This window comes from Drosophila grimshawi, unplaced genomic scaffold, assembly GCF_018153295.1.
Source record: "Drosophila grimshawi isolate 15287-2541.00 unplaced genomic scaffold, ASM1815329v1 contig_848, whole genome shotgun sequence".
NCBI lineage: Eukaryota > Metazoa > Arthropoda > Insecta > Diptera > Drosophilidae > Drosophila > Drosophila grimshawi.
Window position 1 is genome coordinate 21,592,871 of NW_025063692.1, and position 23,396 is coordinate 21,616,266.

Below are 23,396 nucleotides of genomic sequence, written 5' to 3' on the forward strand. Positions count from 1 at the left end.
AGCACATTTTGTATTCAATATATTTGTTTTGCTTAAAAGCGCAAACTAGGTGGCAACGTATTAAACTGATATGTCAACCCTGGTCACTTAACATACATACATATATATATATACATATATGTATATAAATGTGCATTTGTTTTGTCTACAGAAATTGTCTGGTTTATCGGTGTTCTATGCGACTTTTGTTTAAATATTATCTTACCGTTTAATCATGTGAAGTTGTGTAGTCTGTTGAAGTTCAAATACGTTTATGATTTCTTATATATTGGTTTGAAGAAGTAGTTGTTTAATAAGTACAAAAAAAAGAGATAGCGGACAGCTGATCCGATTCCGATTCAACGCAGACCCCAAATTATCACACCTGCGACAATATAAAATAAATAATTCACAATATTGCCGCCAGAAGTTAAGCATATATTCGTTAAAACAAGCATACATCGATAAGATATATTTAAATGGAAATGGCGCTGCCCAGAAACCTCATAGCAAAGATCTGTAAGTAAAATAGAATTTTGCCTCTATGAAAGTAGTTCTTTTATTTATACACACACACACACACACAATTACAAATCACTTGGATGAGTGTACCCAAGTGTGTGTGCCATGCATGTGCATGTACGTATGTGTGTGTGTTTGTTGCGCCTGTTTTTGGCATATACACAACATGCAAATAATGAAAGCATGTGGGTGCACCCCTTGTAAGGAGCTATGAAGTTACAGCTGTGTATGTGTTTATTACAGTTAAGCTAAGATGAGATCACAACAACTGCCGTTTACAGTTAGTGCAAGCTGACCAGATACCCAGCAGCGAAAAGACCCCACTTTTAATTAGATTTTTAATCTCGTCATCGAATCCATACCACAATCCACAATATTTTATAAATTTGAAATATAAAAATATATATTATTTTTCACAATACAAATTGCATAACCGATCAAGGAAAAGTCAAAATAGAATAAGCTAAAATTAAAAGGGATAGGAAAACAGATAAGAATCTAATTCATATAAGAATAGAAGCTCCAGCATACAACTCTGTAGACAAGAGCATTACGGGGTAATGAATTACATTGTGTGCGTGCATTTAGAATGCATTCGGTAATGATGAAGGGTCAGAGGGTACTCCCCCTTTCCTTTTATTTATAAGTATAAGTTTAGATAAATGTACTAACATTGTTTCCTATGATCACACAGATGAAATCAAGGCGCACGATGGTAAGGTCACAAGCCTCGATTTGGGGGAGACGGGACGAGTGCTGGTCACTGGAGGAGAAGATCGCAATGTGAATCTGTGGGCAATTGGCCAATCTGAGTGTTTCATGGTTCGTATAAAGAAATGAATATATAAATAAATATACATATATGTTTGTCTAATTGTGTAAACTCTCTCTCTCTCTCTCTCTTTCTTGGTTTCTCTCTAATAGTCTCTAACGGGGCACAATCGTTCAATTGATTGCGTGCGCTTTGCATATAAGGATAATTTTGTATACTCGGCTGATGATATCGGAATCATACGCAGATGGGATTTGAATGCCCAAACCATTTATTCGACACTCAATGGCCACATGAAGAGTGTTCGAACCCTCGATTTTAATCCATCCGGGGAATATGTGGTCTCCGGAAGTAATGACACAACGGTCAGGTTAGTCCATTCTCCGATCTATACATTATTACATTATTGACATATGTTAAATAGCTGTGGAGAGAATAACTTTTTCTTCACACATATCGAATCAAATCTGGCTTTAGATGTCCAGTTTTTTAGGCACATATCTTTGTTAACAATAGGCATAAATTGACAAAAGACTCGGTCTATTTAGTGAGTGGAAAATATTTGCAGTGAAAATGCGACAAAAAATGCAATACGTTTCCAAATACAAAAATCTGCGATTAATACTAAGCTATTAAGGAATGATTGGACATTCTGTTGACATCGTTTTGAGATTCTTGCATCGGTTTTATTTATATTTTTCAAACACATTTCTAATTGGGACTAGCATGTAATATTTATTAAAATCTCGTTTGCTATTATCAATATTAAAAATAACATATTAATTGGGGATATGAGAAAGCTTATCACATTTACAAATGTATTTTTAAAGAATATTCCGTGTATATTTGTCTAATATGTAAATTGTTTAACTTCCAGTTCTTGTGTTCTTGCTAAACTTATCTTATTACTGACTACTCCAACTCCTCCATTTTCCATGTAGGCTTTCATTAAAATTCTAAAAAACTGGGACATATTCTATATATTTTGAAGTGCAAGGAAAGCAAGCTAGAAAACTATCGTTAATCGAACTTTTTTTCAGTCTCTATTTGTTCCGATTAATTTTTTTGTTCTCAAAAAGACATAAGTAAAAACATATATTAATAATATATATATATATATATCATAAATGATAAGTGAAGGTAAGCTGCAACAGAAAATAAAATAGAATATTAGAAAAACCCGTTTGGGTTCCGGTAGACTTTCTTGTGGAAATGCCCATATATAGAAATCTATACAGTTTGATAAATATTGTGTACACATTTCTCCACCAATTATTGCCAACCGATCCACTATACAAGCAAGTATAGAACAAATTGCCATTGGCTTTTATTGCTGATGCTGTGTACCAAATAAGATTACTGATTTTATATTTTTCCCGGAACGGTTTGTAGTTCCACTTGAAATTAGTAGCAACCTATATTGCAGTCACATACACGTATTTTCATTAACAAATATAGATATATATTGCTTTTAACAACAAACTTTATAATCCAATCCAGCTGCAATGGTATGAAAAGAGTCGACATGCTTATTGCTGTCTCACTCTAATGCATACTGGCCACTTGTCGACAATTTCTGTTCTTTCTCTCACGTTGGACTCTTCTCAGTTTCGTGGGATATAAACAATTAGTTCTATTACAAATTTTCGCAATTCTAATTCATCTTGTAAATAGTGGTCAAAGTGGGGATAATACATAACAGTATTCAAAAATTTAGATTTTTCGCAAGTTAGTAAATTTGACTAGGTTTCAAGAACATGTCGCTTTTAAAAAACCACAATCAGATCACTTTTCGTTAAGGATCCAAAGTAAAAGTTAAATAGTTCAAAGGATGTACACTTTTTGTTGTTGTCATATTTCTTAAGTTGTTTTATATTTAACTGAATGTCAGAATTCAATGGTTTTTTATTTTAACGGGTTAACAGTTGGGACAGATAAGGAATGTTTTTGGCAAAGTCGTTGAATCGAATTTACTGTTGTTTCCTGGCTGATCAACTTGGTTCTGATATCTCACGTTGATAGACTATATATATATATATATATATATATTCCTTGGTTGTAAGAGAGATCAGAAGGGAATTTATTAAAAACAAAGTGGGAATTTATTAAAAAAATAAACAAATCGACCAACAAATTGTAACATTTGAATAATATATTATATATATATATATATTGCAATATTTTGAACCACCGCCCGATTTTGTTGTTGTTATGTTATGTGTATTACATATATCATAAATGATGCTGATCACTTCTTGGAATTGCTCAAGCTGAATTTGAAATTACAACTTGGCCTTGGAGTCCTTCAGGTCGACATAGGCGCCCGAGATCACCTCCTTGCCAGTTTCAACGACAAGGGTGCGGAAATGGATGCGTGTCCCCTGCTTCCACATATCAATCCTGAGCGTCTGTCCGGGCAGAACGGGGCCCGAGAAGCGCACCTTGACTGCCTTGAACAGCTGACCATTATTGTTGGCGTACTTGCTTAGAACGGCTCGGACCGAATATCCCAGGGAACACAGTCCATGTAGAATGGGTGTGTTGAAGCCGGACAGGCGAGCAAAGTTGGGATCGATATGTAACGGATTCAGATCACCGGACAGACGATATAGGGCCGCTTGACCCACATCCGTCTTGTACTGAATTGTCGCATCTGGCTGCCGGCTGGGGGCAGCGGCAAGGGGCACAACACCGGCAATTGGCGTTTTCTTGCCTCCGAATTTGCCGGCACCGACGACAAAGATGGCGCTCTGATTCTTGACCAACAGTCGTCCAGTTTCATCGTAGGAATCACAGCTGGTCACAACGACGGCGCCGGATCCTTTGTCCATCACATCGAATACCCGGCCCTTGGTGAGCAGTGTGCCACTGGTTGGCATCTCGTCACAGATCTCCAGATACTGTTCCCCATGCAGTATGTTGGACAGATCCGCATTTCCACTGGGCAGAGCGTTGGCAACCAAAGAGCTGGACATGGTCGTCATCAAACCGGGCAGCACAAAGAAGGATGGTATCGCTCCAAAGTCCGCATCGTTCTCATACAGAAACCGCAAATCGTTGCTGTTCGCCGTTGTGGCGCCAATGCCCAATGCATAAAGGATCAACTCCTTGTTGCCGAACGTGAAGTCATCCTCGACAACGGCATCCGTAGCGCCACCGTCGCCATTCGAGTTGAGTTTCTCGAGCACCTCGAGCAGTGTGCCCGATGCCTCGGCTATGGTGTTCAAGTGTGTCGTCTTCGACATGTCTGTCACCTTGTTCCACGCATTCTGCACATTCTCGAGTGTGACTGTCTCCTGGAGAGATGGTCGCAACACGGCTCCCTTGCCACGCACCATGTGCACCTTGGTTGCCCAGCCGGCGGCGCTCTCGATGTAGCTGCCTGTGACGGAGGAAGAGGAGGAGGAAAAGGAGCCACATGTAGTTGGAATATATATTGTGAATATACAGTGAGAGAACACTCACCATTGTCCTCGCAGGACTCGTGGCACATGTAGACAACGACGGGCGCAATTAGGTTCGGTTTCAGCTCATTGAAGAGCATTTCGGGCATGATGCCTTCGGTCATGCGACTGGCCGCCGTCGGAATGATCACGTTGCAGTGAATGTTATTCTTTTGGCCCTCGATGGCGACGGTGTTGGCTAGCCCAACCAGGCCCATCTTGGCCGCCGAGTAGTTGGCCTGGCCAAAGTTACCAAAGATGCCCGAGTTCGATGAGGTCATTATGATGCGGCCAAAGTTCTGCGCCTTCATGTGCGGAAAGGCTGCCTGGGTGCAATTGAAGCTGGCCTTCAGATGCACATCGTGCACCAGATTCCAGTCCTGTTCCGATGTCTTGATGATGCTCCGATCTCTCAATATTCCGGCGTTATTTATCAATATGTCCACACGTCCGTAAGCCTTGATTGCCGTCTCGATGACCTTTGCCCCATCGATGACCGAGTTGTAGTCGGCCACCGCCTGGCCGCCGCTCTTGCGGATCTCATCCACAACCACATCGGCGGCCCGCTGGGAGGCGCCTTCGCCCTTAGGGCTGCCGCCCAGATCGTTGACAACCACTTTGGCACCGCGCGATCCCAGCAACAGGGCGTACTCCCGTCCAAGTCCAGCTCCGGCACCGGTCACAACGGCCACACGGCCATCGAATCGCAGCTTCTCTTTCCCAGACATTTTGCTCTCGAGTGTGTTGAAACCGGTTTAGCCAACTGTCAATTAAGTTCTGAGGTGACTATAAATTGAAAACTCTTTTCTTTCTTTTAGTTTCTGTTCCTTTGCACCGATCAACGTTCAACGTTCAATCGCAAAAACAAAAAACACGCAACAAGAAACAAGTATATAATTCCTTGATATGATAGCAGTACGATTAGTGTATAATATATATATATGAAGATAATATATATGCAGTCTGTTAACAGAAATTTGATTGCGTTTTCTGTTTGATCCAAGTTCAACAACACAATTATCTTGCGAAGGTAGATAAGTATATAATAACAATGATTACCATATACCTACACACACATGTATATAAATATATATATGAGAGTATGTGTGTATGTATTTAAGGTAGATAAAAGTGCACAAACCTTCGACTTCTTCGGCTATTGCTATTAGACGAATAATCAGGCTTTAATTTATGTATACTCGCTCGTTAACTGAAAGATAATCTTTGTGTGTGGTGCAAAGGCCGGTGCGGGCTGATAAGCGAATTTCTAAGCAATGAGAACAACAACTGTGGATTATAGGCCAGGCACAAAGTGAAAACAATGAGAACGTTGCCAGATCAACTGAAGCGAAAGAAGTGGCAGCTCTGCTTCAATTGCAGTGCTGGGCTATCACGCTATCGAGTGACTTATCGAGCTCGTTTCGATAGTTATTTTTGTTTGTCAAATAAAACGACAGTTAAGACAAATTGAATTTGAATTTTGCCTCTCCATTACAAAATGAAATAATTAACAAAAATGCGTGTTTTTCATTTCGTTTGTAGACTTTGGGACGTACAAAACGAAAATAAATGCATTAAAGTGTGCAAGGGCCACATATCGTATGTGAACTCTGTAAAGTTTTCTCCAGATGGGCTTTGGATTGCATCCGCTGGAGTGGAAGGATCAATCTTGATCTGGGACATACGCAAGAGCAAACAAATAATGGAATTTGCACCAGAGCCCCCTGCCATGGCCATCACATGCATTCAATTCCATCCGTTTGAATTTTTACTAGCGGCTGGCCGGGTCGATGGATCCGTCTCCATCTACGATTTGGAACATCAGCAGCTTGTTTCGCACGCAAATCATTTTTATGGCGAGGCCATCAAATGCATTACATTTAGGTGACTTGGCAAAATCGATGATTTGATTTTGCATTTTGCATTAATCTTTAACTCTCTGAATCTTATGTCTAGTGAAAATGGAGAATGCCTTTTTGTGGGCAGCGCTTCGGGAATATCTGTGATTGGCTGGGAACCAGATCGGGAATTGGATCACATCATCAGTACTTGGGTCTCGCTGGGTGACATGAAAGTTGTTAAAAACAAGCTAGTAAGTTTTGCCCCAACGATCAAACCAACCAAGTATTGGATATATTTTTAAAAGCATTGTGTAATTTACTTTATAGATTTGTGGCTGCCATGATGTTGACACTGTATCAATAAATACAGTGTGCCTTGATCGTGTGATACCATTCTATAGTCCGTCAGATGCTCAGCCCAATTTTAAACATAACTCAACAAGCCGAAAGAGCTTTTCGCGAGGCAATCAAACATTTCGCTTGTCGCTGGCCGGCGGATCCAAGCCGGCGAAAGTCGATGAAGAGCTGGAGCTCGATAAAAGTCAAAATTACGATGAGCTGTCATCGCCAAATCTAAGTCTGGAAGTTGTTAGCGAAGCGGCATTGGAACAGATCGAAGCATCGCCAATGTCATCATTACAGCATCTATCACAGCCAATGGGGCCCGCATACAATGCGGGTGGCATTGATGCCACCTTGAAGCACAACAAGTTTGCCCGATTGCCAGACAATATGCAATCATTTAATATTGAAACCAATTACAGTTCGGGCATGGAGATGGTCTCCGGTCGTTTGTTGTCGATTAATGGACCCAGCTCGTTGTCGGATGAGCATAATGTATACTCAATTGAGAAAGCCGATAGCCTCAATGTGCACGATGTGGAGTACAATCCGAACGATAGTAATCCCCCGATTCTAACTAACTATGATAATTATGAAATGGCCGGCGATTTTCCAGTCAATCAAAATTTGAATTATATAGCAATCAATTACAAGACGGCAGTACCTGCATCAACAATAAATGCCTCATCGAAATCGATTAAGAAGACATCAACAAATCTACATAAAAGGAATACAGGAATTAGCAACACTAAACAAACATCGGCAATATTTGGCAACAATAAGCTTAGCCAGACGTCCTCAGTTAGTTCAATGGAATTGCATAAGCTCGACGATAATATGGTACTCAAGAAATCCTCTTCGTCGAATGTGGTCAACAAAAACAAGCGTGGAATCATCGGCTCCCCAAGTCAATACTATAAGGAAAATACACAACAAAAAAATATTAACGTTGAGATCATTACCAAACCGCCAATTAGATCACGTACGACGCTAGATATGCGTCCAACGCATCAGGCAAAGGTTCCTCAGGAGAAACATTCACAGGTATATAAGAAACCAAAAAAAAAAAAACAAAAAAACTAAACTTCAAAGTAAATGTATAAATATATTTGTATATTTTTCACGATTCACATGATTTATTAGCAAGCGATGAACTATCGTCCAGATTTGATACCCACCTCCGGCAAGAATATGAATCGCAATTTCATTGATGATCATTACGAGTTTGATGTGCTTTCAAGATCACATGATGCAGTACTTCAGGAATTGAGCAACCGCCAAGCCAGTCTCGATTTGCTGCGAGGCTCTACACGGTACTTACTGCTTCATTAATCAAAAATGCCAAACATAAACAACAAACATTTGTATTGCATGGTTTTGTATTGTTTTTTAGTACCCACGATGTTCTTGGTGCACTGAGGCTGGCAAAAACCACTGGCCGATCCATTTTCATTGATCTTTTAGGGGCAATAATTGAAAAGCCGTAAGTGAAGATGACTAATTTCATAACAATGTCGTTTTTAACCGCCCATTTCATGTCAGATCTTCTTGGAACTTGGACTTTTGTACATTTGTATTACCAGAACTTTATGAACTGTTGCAGAGTCAACACAAATTGTGAGTTGAATTAAAAATTGTTTGATTGTTTGTCGCAACATATTTATCATCATATCTTTAATTTGCAGTCATTTTACAAGAGCCTGCGATACGTTGCGTATCATTTTATCAAACTTCTTGCCAACAATCCAAGAAAATCTCGATTCATGGGCAGCCAATGGATTGGGGGTGGATGTTACACGCGAGGATCGTCAGAGAAAGTGCCTGGAATGCCAAAGGTGGCTGTTGCAAATTAAAAATCTGCCCGAATCGGTTCACTTTGGGTCAACGCTGTCCCAGTTACAAAACATGATTATTTTTTAAAACTATTTATGAGTATTAAGTTGCAAATTGTCCAGCATTACAAATGATTTATATACTATTAATTTGTTATTGAAACTAATTTATATAACTATTAAGCGAGATACATCAACGTTTCTATATTTATGATACATATTTAAAACAAACAAAACAAAACAAAACAAAAAATATGCAAAATGTTAATACTTTTTTTGCTGAGCACCATTCACTGGTGCACCACTTATTGATGTGGCATAGTAATCGCCAACGGAGTCAACGGAGCATGTCGAGCTGCTATTGTGTGTGAGTTCCGAGTAAACAAATGCATTTCTTATTGTCTGCAGTTCAAAATTAACAACATGCTCTCACAAAACAGATGTCCAGCGATACAAATTACTAGTCTCTATGATATTTGGTATACCTGGAATAATATTAACTGGCGTTTTCTACACAAATAGACAAGTTTTGTCTTCAGATCGATTGAGAAAAAATATCTCTGATTTCCAGTTTGTTATATAATTCTTTTTATGTGTATACACAATTCTAAAATTTACTTTTTTTGTTACTTATATTATTATTAAAATTAGTAGTTTTACATTTGTAAATTTAATTTGAAAAAAAGCGTACAATTTGATGGCGAAATTCGACATTTTCGTTAAAAAGTATTTCTTCTGATTCGTGGAATTTGATTTCTTAATAACGGGAAACATTTCTAAAAAAAAAATAGGCAAGAGCCTGTCTAATTTTAAGACACATTTTGTTTGTATATTTCGAAATTTCTTTATATTTTCATGGATATTTTCTTTCTTTCCTATGCACTTTTTTGTAGAAACTTTGACCTGTATTCGATTGCTGCACAATGTTGGTAAACAAAAATTGTTTGCGAATGATTGTTGAGAATGATTTAATTGTAAAGGGTATATATAAAAATATATATAGTTTGCCGCTTCACAGATTTAATAGAATAAGCAGCTAAAAAATAACAACAAAAACAATTGCCCTTTGAAGTTTAGCTTAGCATGTCGCCGGGTCATTGTTGCCATTTAGTGGCTTCATCTGTTGATATGTGGCAAAGTTGGAGCAGCAGTTGATGTGTGGCAAGCAGCGCTTACGGTTGGATTTTAATTGCAGCTGCGAACGGATCGAAATGGAACCGATCAAATTATCCTTAATATGCTCATTGCATATTCTGATTATATTGGTGTTGGCGCCGAGCCTGGCTACGATCATACCCAGCGGAATGTGGAACTTGAAAGCGCAGACAGCATTATGGATGTGGAGGCAACCGATTTGTTGGACCACGGCTCGGCTGCGAGGCAGCTGAAAATGGGCAAACCTCTGGCCGGATATGCGGACTACGATTACTATACAAATGGCCGGCGACCAAATGATAATACTCCCCGCAATATCAATGATCTGAGCACATCATCCAGCACATCATCCCTGGCCGCCAGCAGAGAACCGAGTCTGGCGCAGTTCGTCCTTCGACGGCCGGTCGAGTCGTCGCCCTGGTATGGACAATACCCCGGCAAGTCCATTGCCATGTACCCATCCAGATCGTATGATCCCTATATCAGACGCTACGACAGGTAATTGTAGCTGAGAGCCACTCAAAAGTGTGTATGCATCTGATTTTGGACATTCCTCAGATACGATGAGCAGTATCATCGCGCCTATCCGCAATATTTTGAAGATATGTATGTGCATCGTCAGCGTTTCGATCCCTATGATAGTTATAGTCCGAGGGTGCCCCAATATCCCGATCCCTATCTCATCTATCCGAATCGGCAACTGGACTCGCCGCCACCAAGAGACTTCGTCAAGGCACATCACAGTTATGTGGACCAACCAAAAATGTCAATGCCTTACCCAGACTCCTACAGCAACAACAACAAGTACGTCTCATCCAGAACACTGCCCCACCAGAGAGGGGAGACGCCACGGAGCGAGCGGGTCGTCTATTATGCACACCTCCCCGAGGTTGTGCGCACCCCCTACGACATGAGCCCCTCTCGGCCGGATCGCATTGGAGCTGGAACCCTCGTTGCTGCATCGCCGCATAAGCAGAATAAAAAGAAATTTATGGGCCTGCAACGAGCTGACAACTCGACCAACTATAAACAATTGCTTTAGTTCCAACAACAACAAAAAAAAAACAGCGAACTTATTGCATTTACTCACATTATCCTTATTTTGTTCAATTGCTTTTTTTTCCATTTTTTTTTTAATGAATTTACTTTGATTGAGCTACTTTAGAGTTGACCAATTTAAACAATTGCTTTAGTTCAAAGGAGGCAACAAACTTATTGCTTATACTCATATTTATTGACAATTTTTTTTTGAGAGTTTACCTAGAAATAACAATACTTTGAGAGTTACACCATCAACTATAAACTATTGTTTTTAGTTCAAAAGAATATATATTTTTTTTCCTAGAGCTTATTTATAAATAATATACTCATTTATTATAACTTGAAGACTACACGCATTTAAATGATGATGTAATTATTCATGCCCAACGTTTAATGCATACTTACACATATATTAAGTTGATTGGGACTTAGCACGTTATTCAAAAACTTATATCCACTTTAAGCAAATTATAAATTTGGTCTTTTACAAAATTGTTTTAATACTCTTTTAATATTCGGATTGAAGAACGCATCTGGCACCCACAGAGTATACATATACATTTTTGATTAGCATCAAATTTGGAGTCCGACTGTTGTTATTTTTCTCACTCAAAAATAGTCTTTCAGTTCATCATTAAATAAGTAAGTATCATTAAGTAAAAACAAGGAGGATGTTTCTGAGCAACACAACCAATTCTTATTCAGTTTTACATTTTGACAAGAATATTTACCTTACAAATGTATTTATTATTTATTATTATTATTATTATGATTAATTTTTATTAAATGTTTTTCAGTGAACAATTCGGTTGCTTTCAGGTCCGATTAATCAATCAATCAGTATAGACTTTCTTGTGCTGAACTCAAGGAAGATCTTTAAGCTTTAAAATTTAGGATATTTTATTACATCTTTCCAGATAGTCCAGATAGTATTTCTAGTTTCTGTGAACGAGTTTCAATTTCTTTATGATTTACAACAAGATTAAGCTTGTGGCTTGACTTTATTATTACCTTTTTGGGTTTCAATGCAGTTTTTGATTCATGCGCGTGTTTTCCAGCCATAAAAGTCAACTCGACTGCAAGCTTCCACAAAATTAGCGAGGTTTGCATTTTAAGCAACAGATAGAAGACAGACCACAGTTTGGCGACTAACATTCACTAAATAATTTCTAGAAATAACAATTAGAAAACAATTAAATATTAAGTAATTTTAAAGCTAACGTCACCAAATTTGGTTGACAGATTGTTGGATGTCGTTTAAGGATTGGCATCACATCCTCGTCATCTATCCTCCAAGTTTGCATTTAAAATTGCGATAGACACATTATATTGGAGAAGATTCCTAGTAATCTGACTGAAACTGGGAGATAGACAAATTTGAAGTATCCAGTTCTTATTGTCTCTGAGATACGTCAGACGGACGGACGGACGGACGGACGGACGGACAGACGAACAGACTCTGGAATTAAATTTAGAAAGATTAAAGAGTCTTTTTTTTTGTTCGGGTGGAAATAAAGTCAGCAAATGGGTGCAAGTAAGATTTTATAAAAGTGATAAAGCAATTCAAGAATAAATATAAGATAATGAAGAGATATCTGTATTATTTACCTGCCTTTCGTAATTGCTGTGTCAAATAATGCAAACTGCTGTTTGTTACCATTACCAAGCTGCCATTTAGCAGAGAGAGCGACAACTTCTTGCACAAATAAGCCAAAGTATGTGGTATGTGGTACTATTCGAGGATGTAACTCTTGGTAAATGCCAAAAGCTGAGGCATTTCATCAAGTCTTTACCCAAGAGTCTCGTTAATTACGCAATTCCATTACTTTTGCTTGTGATAGTAAAGTTTGCGATTTGTGCAATTTAACTTTCCCGCTGCTACTGCAAAACAAAAACAACAACAAAACCCGGAAAAAAAGCAAAGAGACAAGCAAACAAGAAAGACTCGTAATTATGTGCTTATGTACGTGGTTCATGTGCACATCCATCTGAGGCACAACAAGACCCATTACGCTCATGCTATTCTCAGCTCGACTTGACAAAATCCAACCCAAAACGAACCCAGTGCGAAGCAGCAAGGACAGTCCTCAGCAAAAAGCAAAAAGGACAACAAATACTTTTGTAATGCATGGACACGTACGGCTAATTAATGTGTCTTTGTTTGGCATCACATTTGTCAGTCCGAATTAATCAATGTAATCGCATATGTCATCCACTTTGTGACACATGTCGGCCTCCAAATCCGTGGAAATCAAAAAAATATTTATGTATTTGTGTGCTGTATTACATGTTATACAATTGTAATATTTGTTCGCTTCAAACACAAAAGCAAAAATAAACAGCAAAACAACGCAAAAAGTAAAAGAAATAATTAAATGAATAAAAAAAAATATAGTCGGAAATTAAAATCAACAAATTGAAGGTAAAAACTAGTTGAAGTACTAAAACTATATAATATAAATTTAATTGATTCGATATCGAAATTCAAAATGATATTTAATTGTTTAAGGTTAGAGTATTTGTTATTCAATGTGTGGAGGGCAAGCTGCTCGTGCTTGGCAAGTTACGAGTTTATTTTGGCTGTCCTTCTATTTGGCGTTTCCGCATTATTACTCACAGCTTGACACAGACATTTTCGCAGGTCACACACACGCACACACACACACACACGCACACACACACGCACACATGGAAATGGGCACATAAACACATAACATAATGTTGAACGGGAGGAACGCGACAACTGCCTACCCTTGTGGGACAGTTTGCATGGTCGATGGATGACCGTACCGAAACACAGGAAACCTAATGAGCGTACCGCCCACGCACTGAAATGAGCACAGGACATAAAGGACAAAGGCCATAGAGCCACGGAGCATAGAGGACAGAGTACACGGCAAATGCCAATGATGGCGAGGCATACAACAAAGCAATTTAGTGGCACGGCCGGACTCTCTCTCTCTCTCTCTCTCTCTCTCTCTCTTTCTCATGGACTCATGGAGGAAAAACAATAACAATGATGCACGCGATACTTAAGAAACTTTTGCGGCGGGCAGCTCCATAATTAGAATCATTGATATACATGGAACCATTCAGTGTTCCTCAATTTGCTCAATGTAGCAGCACTGGGCAAAAATGTCCTTTTGCTTTAAGGGTCCATCGACACGACATATGCCCCCACACAAACAATATGGGTGTGTGTGTGTGTGTGTGTTTTATTTTTTGGGAGGTGTTGTGGCAAATGAGAAAACAATGCCCGAATAACGACTCTCCGATGTGCATTAAAAGATTTATTTCTTTGCGAATAAATGAAGTTTTTGTTTTTTTTTTTGTTTTTTTTTTTTATGGCCTTGTGGGCGGAAGGCTCGCACACTACTTAGTCCACATCAGCAGCCACTTCCGATTTCGCAGCCACATCCGCAGTCGCAGCTCTGACTAGGAATGGACAAATTTTGGAACTTCGTGGTTTGGCTTGATTCTTCGAAATTTGTTTATTAAATTATTAATTTTTGATCAATTTCAATTACAAGTTTGTTGGTGAGAATGTTTATACAATTTATGGACTCAATCAGTATCTTCTCCCATAAATTACCTCGTATTTGAAAGAACAACTCTTTACACTTTCTTTGAAATGTTTCGAATTCCACTTAGAATAACTTTCGTTTTTTCAAACCCATTGTAAATAAGAATGTTGACCCTGAACCCGAGTTTCGCACATGTCTTAGATATTAAAAACATGATCCTAATAGAAAGTCTACAACTAATCAATATTATGTCAAGTCAAAATATTCGAATCCAATTGAAAGAAATCGATTTTTATCGATGTAATCGATCCAATGAAATGTTTATTTCAAATTAAAAGTCTCTGGTCTCTATTATAGTGTATGATCCAGAGAACCTTCCACATATATTTGAATGACTCCGACTCAGAGCATATCTGTAGACCCCACTGCTGTTGAATTGAGTTTGAGTTGCTTTCGTGATTTCATTTCATTCATCGGCACGAACACGTTCACATCTCTAGTTGAAAAGTTACCTTAACTCTTGGTTAAGCAGTCCCAAATGCCGCAGATTGGCGGAGACACACATTAAATACACACACACACACATATGTATTTTGTGTGTGTATTTGCTTGTCGGTGTATTCTGTATAATCGCTGAGTAGTTAAATACTTTTCAGTTATATTTATGTGGGTCGCATCTAATTTAATGCGCTTTGATTCCACAACTCCATAATTCACCATCAAATTGTTTACTTGCTGTAAAGAACACACTCAGCGAGTCATAGGTTGTCCAGAAGACGAAAAGATCTTGGTGGCCAGTCGATTCTTGACCTGAGTAGTAACTTGTAGCAACTTGTGAACTACGACAGTCAGCCAGGTATCCCCGGATAGTTGGTTGGACCCCACGAGTATTTGGGGTGTCTGCATGCAGTTGGACTTCTGTATCTTCAGAAGATTTACATCACTATTCCATATAAAAAAAAATAAATAAAAAAAAACACACATATGACAACCAAAAAGCTGCCTTTAACCCATTTGAAGAGATCGGGAGAGTCACGAGCTCTCATTCCATTGAGATCGAAATAATTAGAGGTACTTGTTTTGATAAGCATTAATACAAGATTTGAGAATTAATCAGGTAGTTTGTGGATTGCTCCTTGATCGATCCACTAACCGCTGAGGCAACCTCATGGACAGGCATAACTTAATTGTTCAGTGACAACATGTTGGAACTTTGTTCAATTTTTAAAAAATATAAAGCCGGCATCGACAGACGAACGTCGACTTTAACTGTCTAAACCTGTCGAATAATTAAAGCCCTCCAATGTCAGAAATATTTCGTATCTATTTAACATATGATTTATATAATAGAGCAGATACATGATAAGAAAAAATAGAAATGGAGTACAAGTCTGTTTCTTATTTATGTAGATATATGCATTTAATTAGACTGATTAATCTTTATACGAAAGAAGTATTTCCCCATAAGAAAATTTACCTAGCCGTCTCTTCCGAACTTTTGAAATTTTTTCTAGTAATTCTTCAAGCGATCACTGTTGTCCAACGATAACAATTTTATTCTTTTTATTTTTTAAGAACTATGGATATAACTTAAACTAGTTGTAAATACCAATCTATTAGTTTTTACCAAGCTAATTAATTTTTGCATCGAACAGCGACTTCTAAAGCTCTTATTTATATCTGGTCGATAGCTTTATACGTTGCATAATGTTTATACTGCTGGAAACATAATTTAAATACCTTTAATATTATATAAAATATGCGCACTTTTCACGATATATTGTTGACATTATTAAAATGAGGACAGTTTTTTTTTTGTAAGTTAGGCAGTCTCAAATTTTCTGACTTTCTGTTCATTGTTGCTCACAAGTTCTCAATGTAGACAACCTTTCTCTGTCTTTCTCTCGAAGAAGCAAGATTTTGTGACATTTGAAGAATTGGACTTCTAAGGCGAAGTTGGAGAATATCGTTTCGTTATTCAATTTGAAATATATATTTTCATTAATTCGAGTTTGACGTTTGTTATTTTTAAGTTAAAATAATAATATGACATTAACTTATGGTAACAGTAGCTTCACAGTTATAATAGTCGCTTCAGTCGCTTGACTTTTATATTTGTCTCCGTCTCCGTCTCCGTCCATTTCCGACTTCCTTTTGGCCGCCCCTTCTGCTTTACCTCCAGCTGCTGCTGCCTGTGCGTGTGTCGAGTGTGGAGATGGAAAAGGGCATGTGCAAATGTGGCGAGTGTCTGACTGTGTGTGTGTGTGTGTGTGTGCTTATGTGTGTGTGTCCAAATGCAAAACCTATAAATCTTGATACAGGCCATATTATTGATTGGCGCTTGCCACACCAGCGCCTGGATATGGATATGGATATGGTTATGGATGTGGACATGGACATCGAAATGGACATGGATGTGGGACACGCAAATGGACATCTGGACATATGGACAAACATATTACGCATGGGAAGTACTCAGCCAGCCGCAATATTGTCAAAAATGAATAAGAAGTGGTTGGGCGGGGGTCAGGCGTGGTCGATATGGTCGAGCAAACGGCCCCAGTGCGAATAATGGGATAAATAAATAATTCAAAGAAATAACGCTGAAATAAAATCAAATGCAATGACGAATTATGATGGTATATGTATCTTGTTGTTGTGCCCGTTGTTGTCCTGTTGTCCCGTTGTCCCGTTGTCCCGTATGATTGGGGAGCTCGTAAATCACTGACAATAGGCCAAAACGAGCAGCAAACACCCCTCTGGCTCTGATTAGAGCACTACAAGCTTACCCCACCCCCACCCCCTCACACACACGCATACACCTCCTTCCAGGAAACTCCGCCGCTGGTGTCAAGTGCCAAGGGCATTCCGGAATATGTATGGAATATGGAGTATGGTGTATGTAGTTGATGAAGTCGGCCCACTGAATTTTGGCAGAGCAACGTGGATGGGCTGGGCTGGGCTGGGCTGCTTGCATGGAGCGCTCTTTTGTCATAAATATTAAACGAACTTATCTCTTTCGTCTTTGTTTGCGAAAAAATTTATCATTTGAGCCAAGTTTGTTAATTATTTATGCTGCCATGTTTCATATTTTGCTGCCCGTTGCAGCTGATTTATGGCACCAAATACCAAAATACCAAATTCACAGGGACATCGTCTACACATAGTAACATAAATACATAAATACATACATCTATATATCTATCCGTACATATATTTCATAATGCTTATCGTGTGACACACTCGCAACGACAATTCGCCACTTTCAAGCCATGATCTTTGGCTTGATTATACAAATAATGAAATCGAATTATCCGATACAGATACCGCACAGTATTTAGGTACCTAGGCTTTGATTTGTTTTGCTTTTGCATAAAATCGAAATTTATATGATAAAATATGTATTATTCTGTATATACACCAAATCAGACTTGCCAAAGAAAAGCTTTTAAGTATAAGGATAAGGATAAGATAAATATATGTAATTAATTTGAATGAGCTCTGCATTGTTTTAGAACTATTTTCTCATATTCATTAATGCAAATTTACTTATAAATATATTTTAAATACATATTTTGTAAGCACGCCACAAAATGTAAACGGATTATTTTTATTATAAATAGAATCAGAAATATAGTTCAAGGTTTGTAGAAAGTAATCGATAAAACTGCATTTATTCTTTTGTCACAAATTATTAAAACTCGAACTTGGATTAATAACTCACGTTCTGTCAACTTGGTCCAAAAAGTGTTTCAAAAACTTACTGAAAATGTCTACTTTATTATTATAAACATTTGTTTATTTCACGAATTCTGAAAAGTATTGATTTCAGTCACAGCATGATTTCTAAAGCAACTTAGAGTCAATGATAAAAACAGTATTTTGCAAAAAGTGAAACGTTTTAACGATTAAATAAAAAGAAAAAGGTTAATGACAATAGACAACAAACATGACAAACTTCAGAGATTAGATTAGATTAGATAAGATTAAAATTGGATAATAGACTCTCAAATATAAATCTTTCGAAATCGAAATCGATTTTAGTTTTTGATATTTGAAGTGCGATTCTTGTGACATACTTAAGATCTCCAATGCCACCAGCGGTTCAATAGATTTTTATACACGAATCCCAAATAATAGCATCCTTAATTAAAAAATTAAATGAGACCAAAACTGAGCTTTTTATATTTATTTAATTTGAGGGTAGATTGGCAGTCGAGCGAGCAAAACAATATATATATATATAAATATATATATATATATATATATATATATAAGAGAATATCGTTCAAATATCGGCTGTTGAAAACCAATATCTCTCACTGTTTTAGAGCTTGGTACAATAAAACCAGCAAGATCGATTATTAACAACCTGTTTAAGAGGGTCGAGCTGCAGCATCTATTAACTTCTTTCCACCTCGTTTCCACTGTGTTATTCAGAAAATTTAGAACTTTATAGAGTTTTTAACATATGATCAGATCTAGATCCTTGCAACTCTCTAGAAACCACTCCCGCCATCCGCAGGCACCCACGAAAAACATGGCTAGATTGGGAAAATTATAAATGTGAAGATGTCCAATTGCTGCCTCAGAAAGACTGTGTGCTCTTTTGCAAATATACTGAAATTGAGATAACGTTTGTTTCAGAGTATTACGGAGTCGGCAAGGTCGGACTGCAATGATCTCAGTTGTTTAAATGCAATTTGTCCCATTTAACGCAGCAACTCGTATTTAAGATAAATTCTAGATGGAGCTATAATTTAAGTGTACATAGATGCTGATTTATTGCTCTACTTAGTTAGAGCCGCCTTCCACGCCCCTCGCCCCTCGACCCACTCCCCTCGCATCTATGCGAATACAAATTGTGTTCGGGTTGCCATTTAGGTAGTGGGTTCGCTTGCGGTCCGGTCCGGTCCAGTCCGGTTCGGTTCGGTTTCGGTTCGGTTTTGGTTTGGTCATTGTTCAATACGCACGCTGTGAGCCACAAATTCGATGCGGTTTCAATGTCGGCTTTAGTGTCCATCTGTGTTTTGGAGTTAAAGTTCGTTTTGGGTTTCGCTATTGTTCAAGTGCAATAAAGTCGAATTTAATTGCCCATTTGAAATGAGCAAACTTAATGGACGATGACTCATTAACACTGACACGTCAAACAATAATGGCGTGTCTGGCTGTTTGTTGAAAAGGAAAACGGAAAGGCGGAAATTGAAATAACGCTTCCTGCAAAAATGGGACGACAACGACGACGACGACGACAACCACGCACCACGCACCACGAAAAGCACGTCAAAGAGTCAGGAGTCCATGTGTGTGTCCATGTCCATGGCCATGTCCATGCCCATGACAAAAGCTTGTCTCCCCCCAACCTCAGCCCTGGCACATCAAAAGAATGGCAATACACACACTTAAACACAGCACAAAAAAAAAGCAATTAAGGACGTTGAAAGCAATCTTAAGCGCTGGCTGACGGTGACAGTAACAACGAGAGTGGGCGAGGGGGAGGGAGGGGCGTAGATGGGGTTCAGCATGTGAACTCTGCTGTCTGGTGTAGCCTGTGAAGCCCTCAAGGATGTGACATGAAATGCTTATCAGCTGGCGCAGCACAGGCGCTGGCACAGGAACGCCACTTTCAACACATACACACACACTCGCACACACTCCATGTGCTGCCACTCACTCACGCCCTCTGACACAACACACACACACACACACACACACACACATACACCGAACAGTACGCCTATGAAATTAGTTTTTCCAAAGTTTTATCTGTGGGTCTCAATTAACCAAGAAACTACTGCCAACTGGCAGTTGCCAATGCTCAATCCAAGCGCATCCAATGAGTTCAATCAAAATGTAGCAGACGCTCTGCTCTTTAAATGTCCTCTCTACACAATTACACACACCCACACACACATCTATATATATATATATATATATATATAGTTGTGGGAGGCAGATTCCCATGCATTGAATGGCGTCGACTAATGAATAATGCCTGATTTAAGACCCTTATTGCCCGGTAGGCTTCGCAGTTGCCCCAAGTTTGCTGCCCTCCATACAAATGAGGGCCCGAACTGCTATAAACAATTGGGCAACTGGCAACTGGCAACTGACAGTGGCATGTATGTGACCATTTGGTTATATCAACAGCGCCTAGGTATGAACTGGCCACATTGACATACTGCCAGTGGCCAAGTTAATTGCAATGCAAAACGAAGAGACAATAAAAGACAACGGTTAATTAAGTATGTGTACATTGCGATAGAGGCAGCCGACGTGATTTATTACCATTTCTAATATTCATTTACTTGTTGCCATTTAACAGTCAAATAATTTTCAATATTCATCGATTATGCTTCAAAGATACCAATTGCCGTCAACAGAGGCATATTTATTTCAATTTGCCAAAGGTGATTTCAATTTGATCGTCAAGTGTCTAACGTATTGAACGAAACGTCTCCGATCCCATATATATATATATATATTATATATATATATATACACATATACATTCTTGATCAGCATCAATCATCGATTTTGATGATGTTTTTCAGGATGTTGTTCATTAATAAAATTTGTTCGGCAGACAAATTCTTTTCAAAAACTTATCCAGAAAAATTGATAGTTGATTTCAAATAATAACTGAGAATTGGAATACTTCTAGACATGTAGAAATTTACTCCGATTCAAATTATTGGTAAAAACTTGCATAATTAATGCTTTCAATCGATATGGGATATTCCATATGGGATTCTCTTACAGATTATCAATAGTTCATCGGCGCTTTTATATATGCCAATATATTGGTTGGATAAATTGAAACCTCAGGGATTTTGTAATTCTAATATAGATTTTTCTAATATTTGGAAAACAAATTTTCAAATTCCATAGTTTTTATTTGTGTTAATATAGAAATTTCTATCGTAAGAACTATATTACTTCTAATTTCCAGGGTATTTTGAACAAAAATGTTAGGATTTAATTTCTGAAAGCTGAAATAATGTATCTAAATTTTAGGATATTATTGTTGTTGTTATTGTTAATAAATTTCTGAAATCTTCTTTAGAGTATAAATACGTACACATATAAGGCTTGGCTGGTGGGGAACACGTCGTTAACACCACAATTTTATAGCTAGATTCAGCCTATTTGGAGGTTAAATTTTTGGTGATATCCTTCACAGTTAAGGCGTGCCCTAAACTGAGTCCAGCAGGCGCTAAAAATCGTAAATGCCAATATCTTGCACAGTTTTTTTTTATATATGTAGTCACTATAGTTGCTAAGTAGGATTACTGGTAACTTTCCTCGAGGAGTGGCTCGCCCCGGATCGCCTCGGCTATTTATGGTGCTTCCTTTTGCAGCTACATAACTTTTTTGCAACTGCATTATACCCTTTTATTTGTATTCAATGTGTTTAGGGTATTTATGTAAGCCGTGAAATGTTCATCAAAGTTTTCATAGAGATTTGTACTACAACAACAACAATAACAATACCATGCCCCATGCCCCATGCCTCATGCCACATGCTATTTGGGATGTGTCCGTCGTTTCGCTTTTGTTTTTCTTTTGCATTTTTTTCATAAAGCAGCCAAAACGAATATTGTGGACATTAAAATGCCACAAAACGTTTTATAGTAATTTTTCACCGGCTCGTCTGTCGCGGCGGATGTCGGATGGCGGATGTGGAAGGACGCGAACGAATCAAGGTTTTCTTGGGTTGGGCTGGGTTGGGTTGGGTTGGTTTTGGTTTGGGTTTTGGGTTGGTTTTCGATTGCTTTTGTGTGGGTTTAGAATTTGGTGGCGGAGAAGAATGTTGTCGACTTTTGTTCATGTTGATCTCACGCTGTGAAGTAACACGGCACACGCATCTACGCTGATAAATTTTTATCTTTGTATGACAAGTTAATAATGTGCCGCCAGACAAGGCGTCAGGCCTGCTCCTGTTCTTTGGACGGACCTGACCTGAACTGGCAACAGGACGAACGGACGAACGGTTGGGTGGGTGGCTGGGTGGGTTTGAAGGGAACAAGAGGAGGCGGTCGACGGTCGACGGTCGACTCACTCGCATCAGCATACAGTGGCAACAAAATGGAAACGAGCAAATGTTTTATGAAACTTATTTAAATTTGCTGCTGCCTGTAGGGAAAGTTTTTTCTTGGATTTTTAACGGATTTATTGCGATTTTTGGGTCACGTGACTGTTGAGGAATTCCAAATCAACCCCGCCACGCCCCGCATGCTTTTGTAATTGTTTTTTATTTGATTCATGCGGCCGATAAGGAAACAATTTGTTGCACTGCACAAACATTAGCTTATGATGACTAGATGTGCCCAACGATATATATAAATATAAATAATATGTAGAATATCATCGCAGTTGGCAGTCCACACCACTGACAGATATCAAAAGATAAAGAATGAAAAAGGCCTTTGTAATTATAGTTCATAAAATGGAAGCACATCTTTGTAAGGTAAGTTAAACGATAATTTGAAAGGAAAAACATATATTAATTTTCACAATATCACAATTTACTTGATGGTAAGTAAGTAAATATGTACACAACTACGCAAAGACAACACTGACGGGTTAGCTGAGGGTTAGTTAAGAGTAGAATTATTCTCGAGGAACACCTAACTAAACTAATATAATATAATCATAGCTGAATGTGTTGCCTTAGCAAATAAAATATGATTGTTGCATTCGCCCAAGCGAATAAGGGTTGGTAGAAGAGCTAGAGCGGTTCAGAAGGGTCCATAATAGTTATGGATAACAATTGTTTAGCCCAATTAATCACTTAATTTTGGTTAGGTTTTTTTTTATGAAATTGAATACTGTTTTAAAATATTTGAATTGAAATGCTTCATCACGAATCTTTTACCTCGTGTAGAGGTTTTCTTTTATTTTATTTTATGTATACCTCATATGTATATATACATATATAGTAT

The 23,396-nt window shown here is 38.3% G+C and overlaps 3 protein-coding genes across 4 annotated transcripts; 2 read left to right on the forward strand and 1 right to left on the reverse strand.

The window, feature by feature from the left end:
- The first annotated feature begins 102 nt into the window (after positions 1-102).
- Positions 103-8,920, forward strand: LOC6565452 (katanin p80 WD40 repeat-containing subunit B1). The gene is made up of 10 exons (XM_001991221.2): positions 103-498; positions 1,196-1,323; positions 1,426-1,643; positions 6,259-6,600; positions 6,673-6,808; positions 6,885-7,943; positions 8,043-8,212; positions 8,293-8,382; positions 8,442-8,516; positions 8,585-8,920. Exons 1-10 carry the CDS (start codon positions 459-461, stop codon positions 8,817-8,819), a joined length of 2,493 nt encoding a protein of 830 aa, XP_001991257.2. The 5' UTR covers positions 103-458; the 3' UTR covers positions 8,820-8,920.
- Positions 3,356-5,992, reverse strand: LOC6565453 (peroxisomal multifunctional enzyme type 2). Of its 2 annotated transcripts, none has more exons than XM_001991222.3 (3): positions 5,858-5,992; positions 4,739-5,479; positions 3,356-4,655 (listed from the first exon to the last, which is right to left on the reverse strand). In XM_001991222.3, exons 2-3 carry the CDS (start codon positions 5,442-5,444, stop codon positions 3,556-3,558), a joined length of 1,806 nt encoding a protein of 601 aa, XP_001991258.1. In that variant the 5' UTR covers positions 5,445-5,479; positions 5,858-5,992; the 3' UTR covers positions 3,356-3,555. The 2 variants fall into 2 exon arrangements, with proteins under 2 accessions (XP_001991258.1, XP_032594409.1); XM_032738518.2 differs by having other exon boundaries at positions 4,739-5,493.
- A 1,001-nt stretch (positions 8,921-9,921) lies between the features above and the next one.
- On the forward strand, positions 9,922-11,032 carry LOC6565451. Its single transcript, XM_001991220.2, has 2 exons — positions 9,922-10,384; positions 10,445-11,032. Exons 1-2 carry the CDS (start codon positions 9,969-9,971, stop codon positions 10,926-10,928), a joined length of 900 nt encoding a protein of 299 aa, XP_001991256.1. The 5' UTR covers positions 9,922-9,968; the 3' UTR covers positions 10,929-11,032.
- The last annotated feature ends 12,364 nt before the right edge of the window (positions 11,033-23,396 follow it).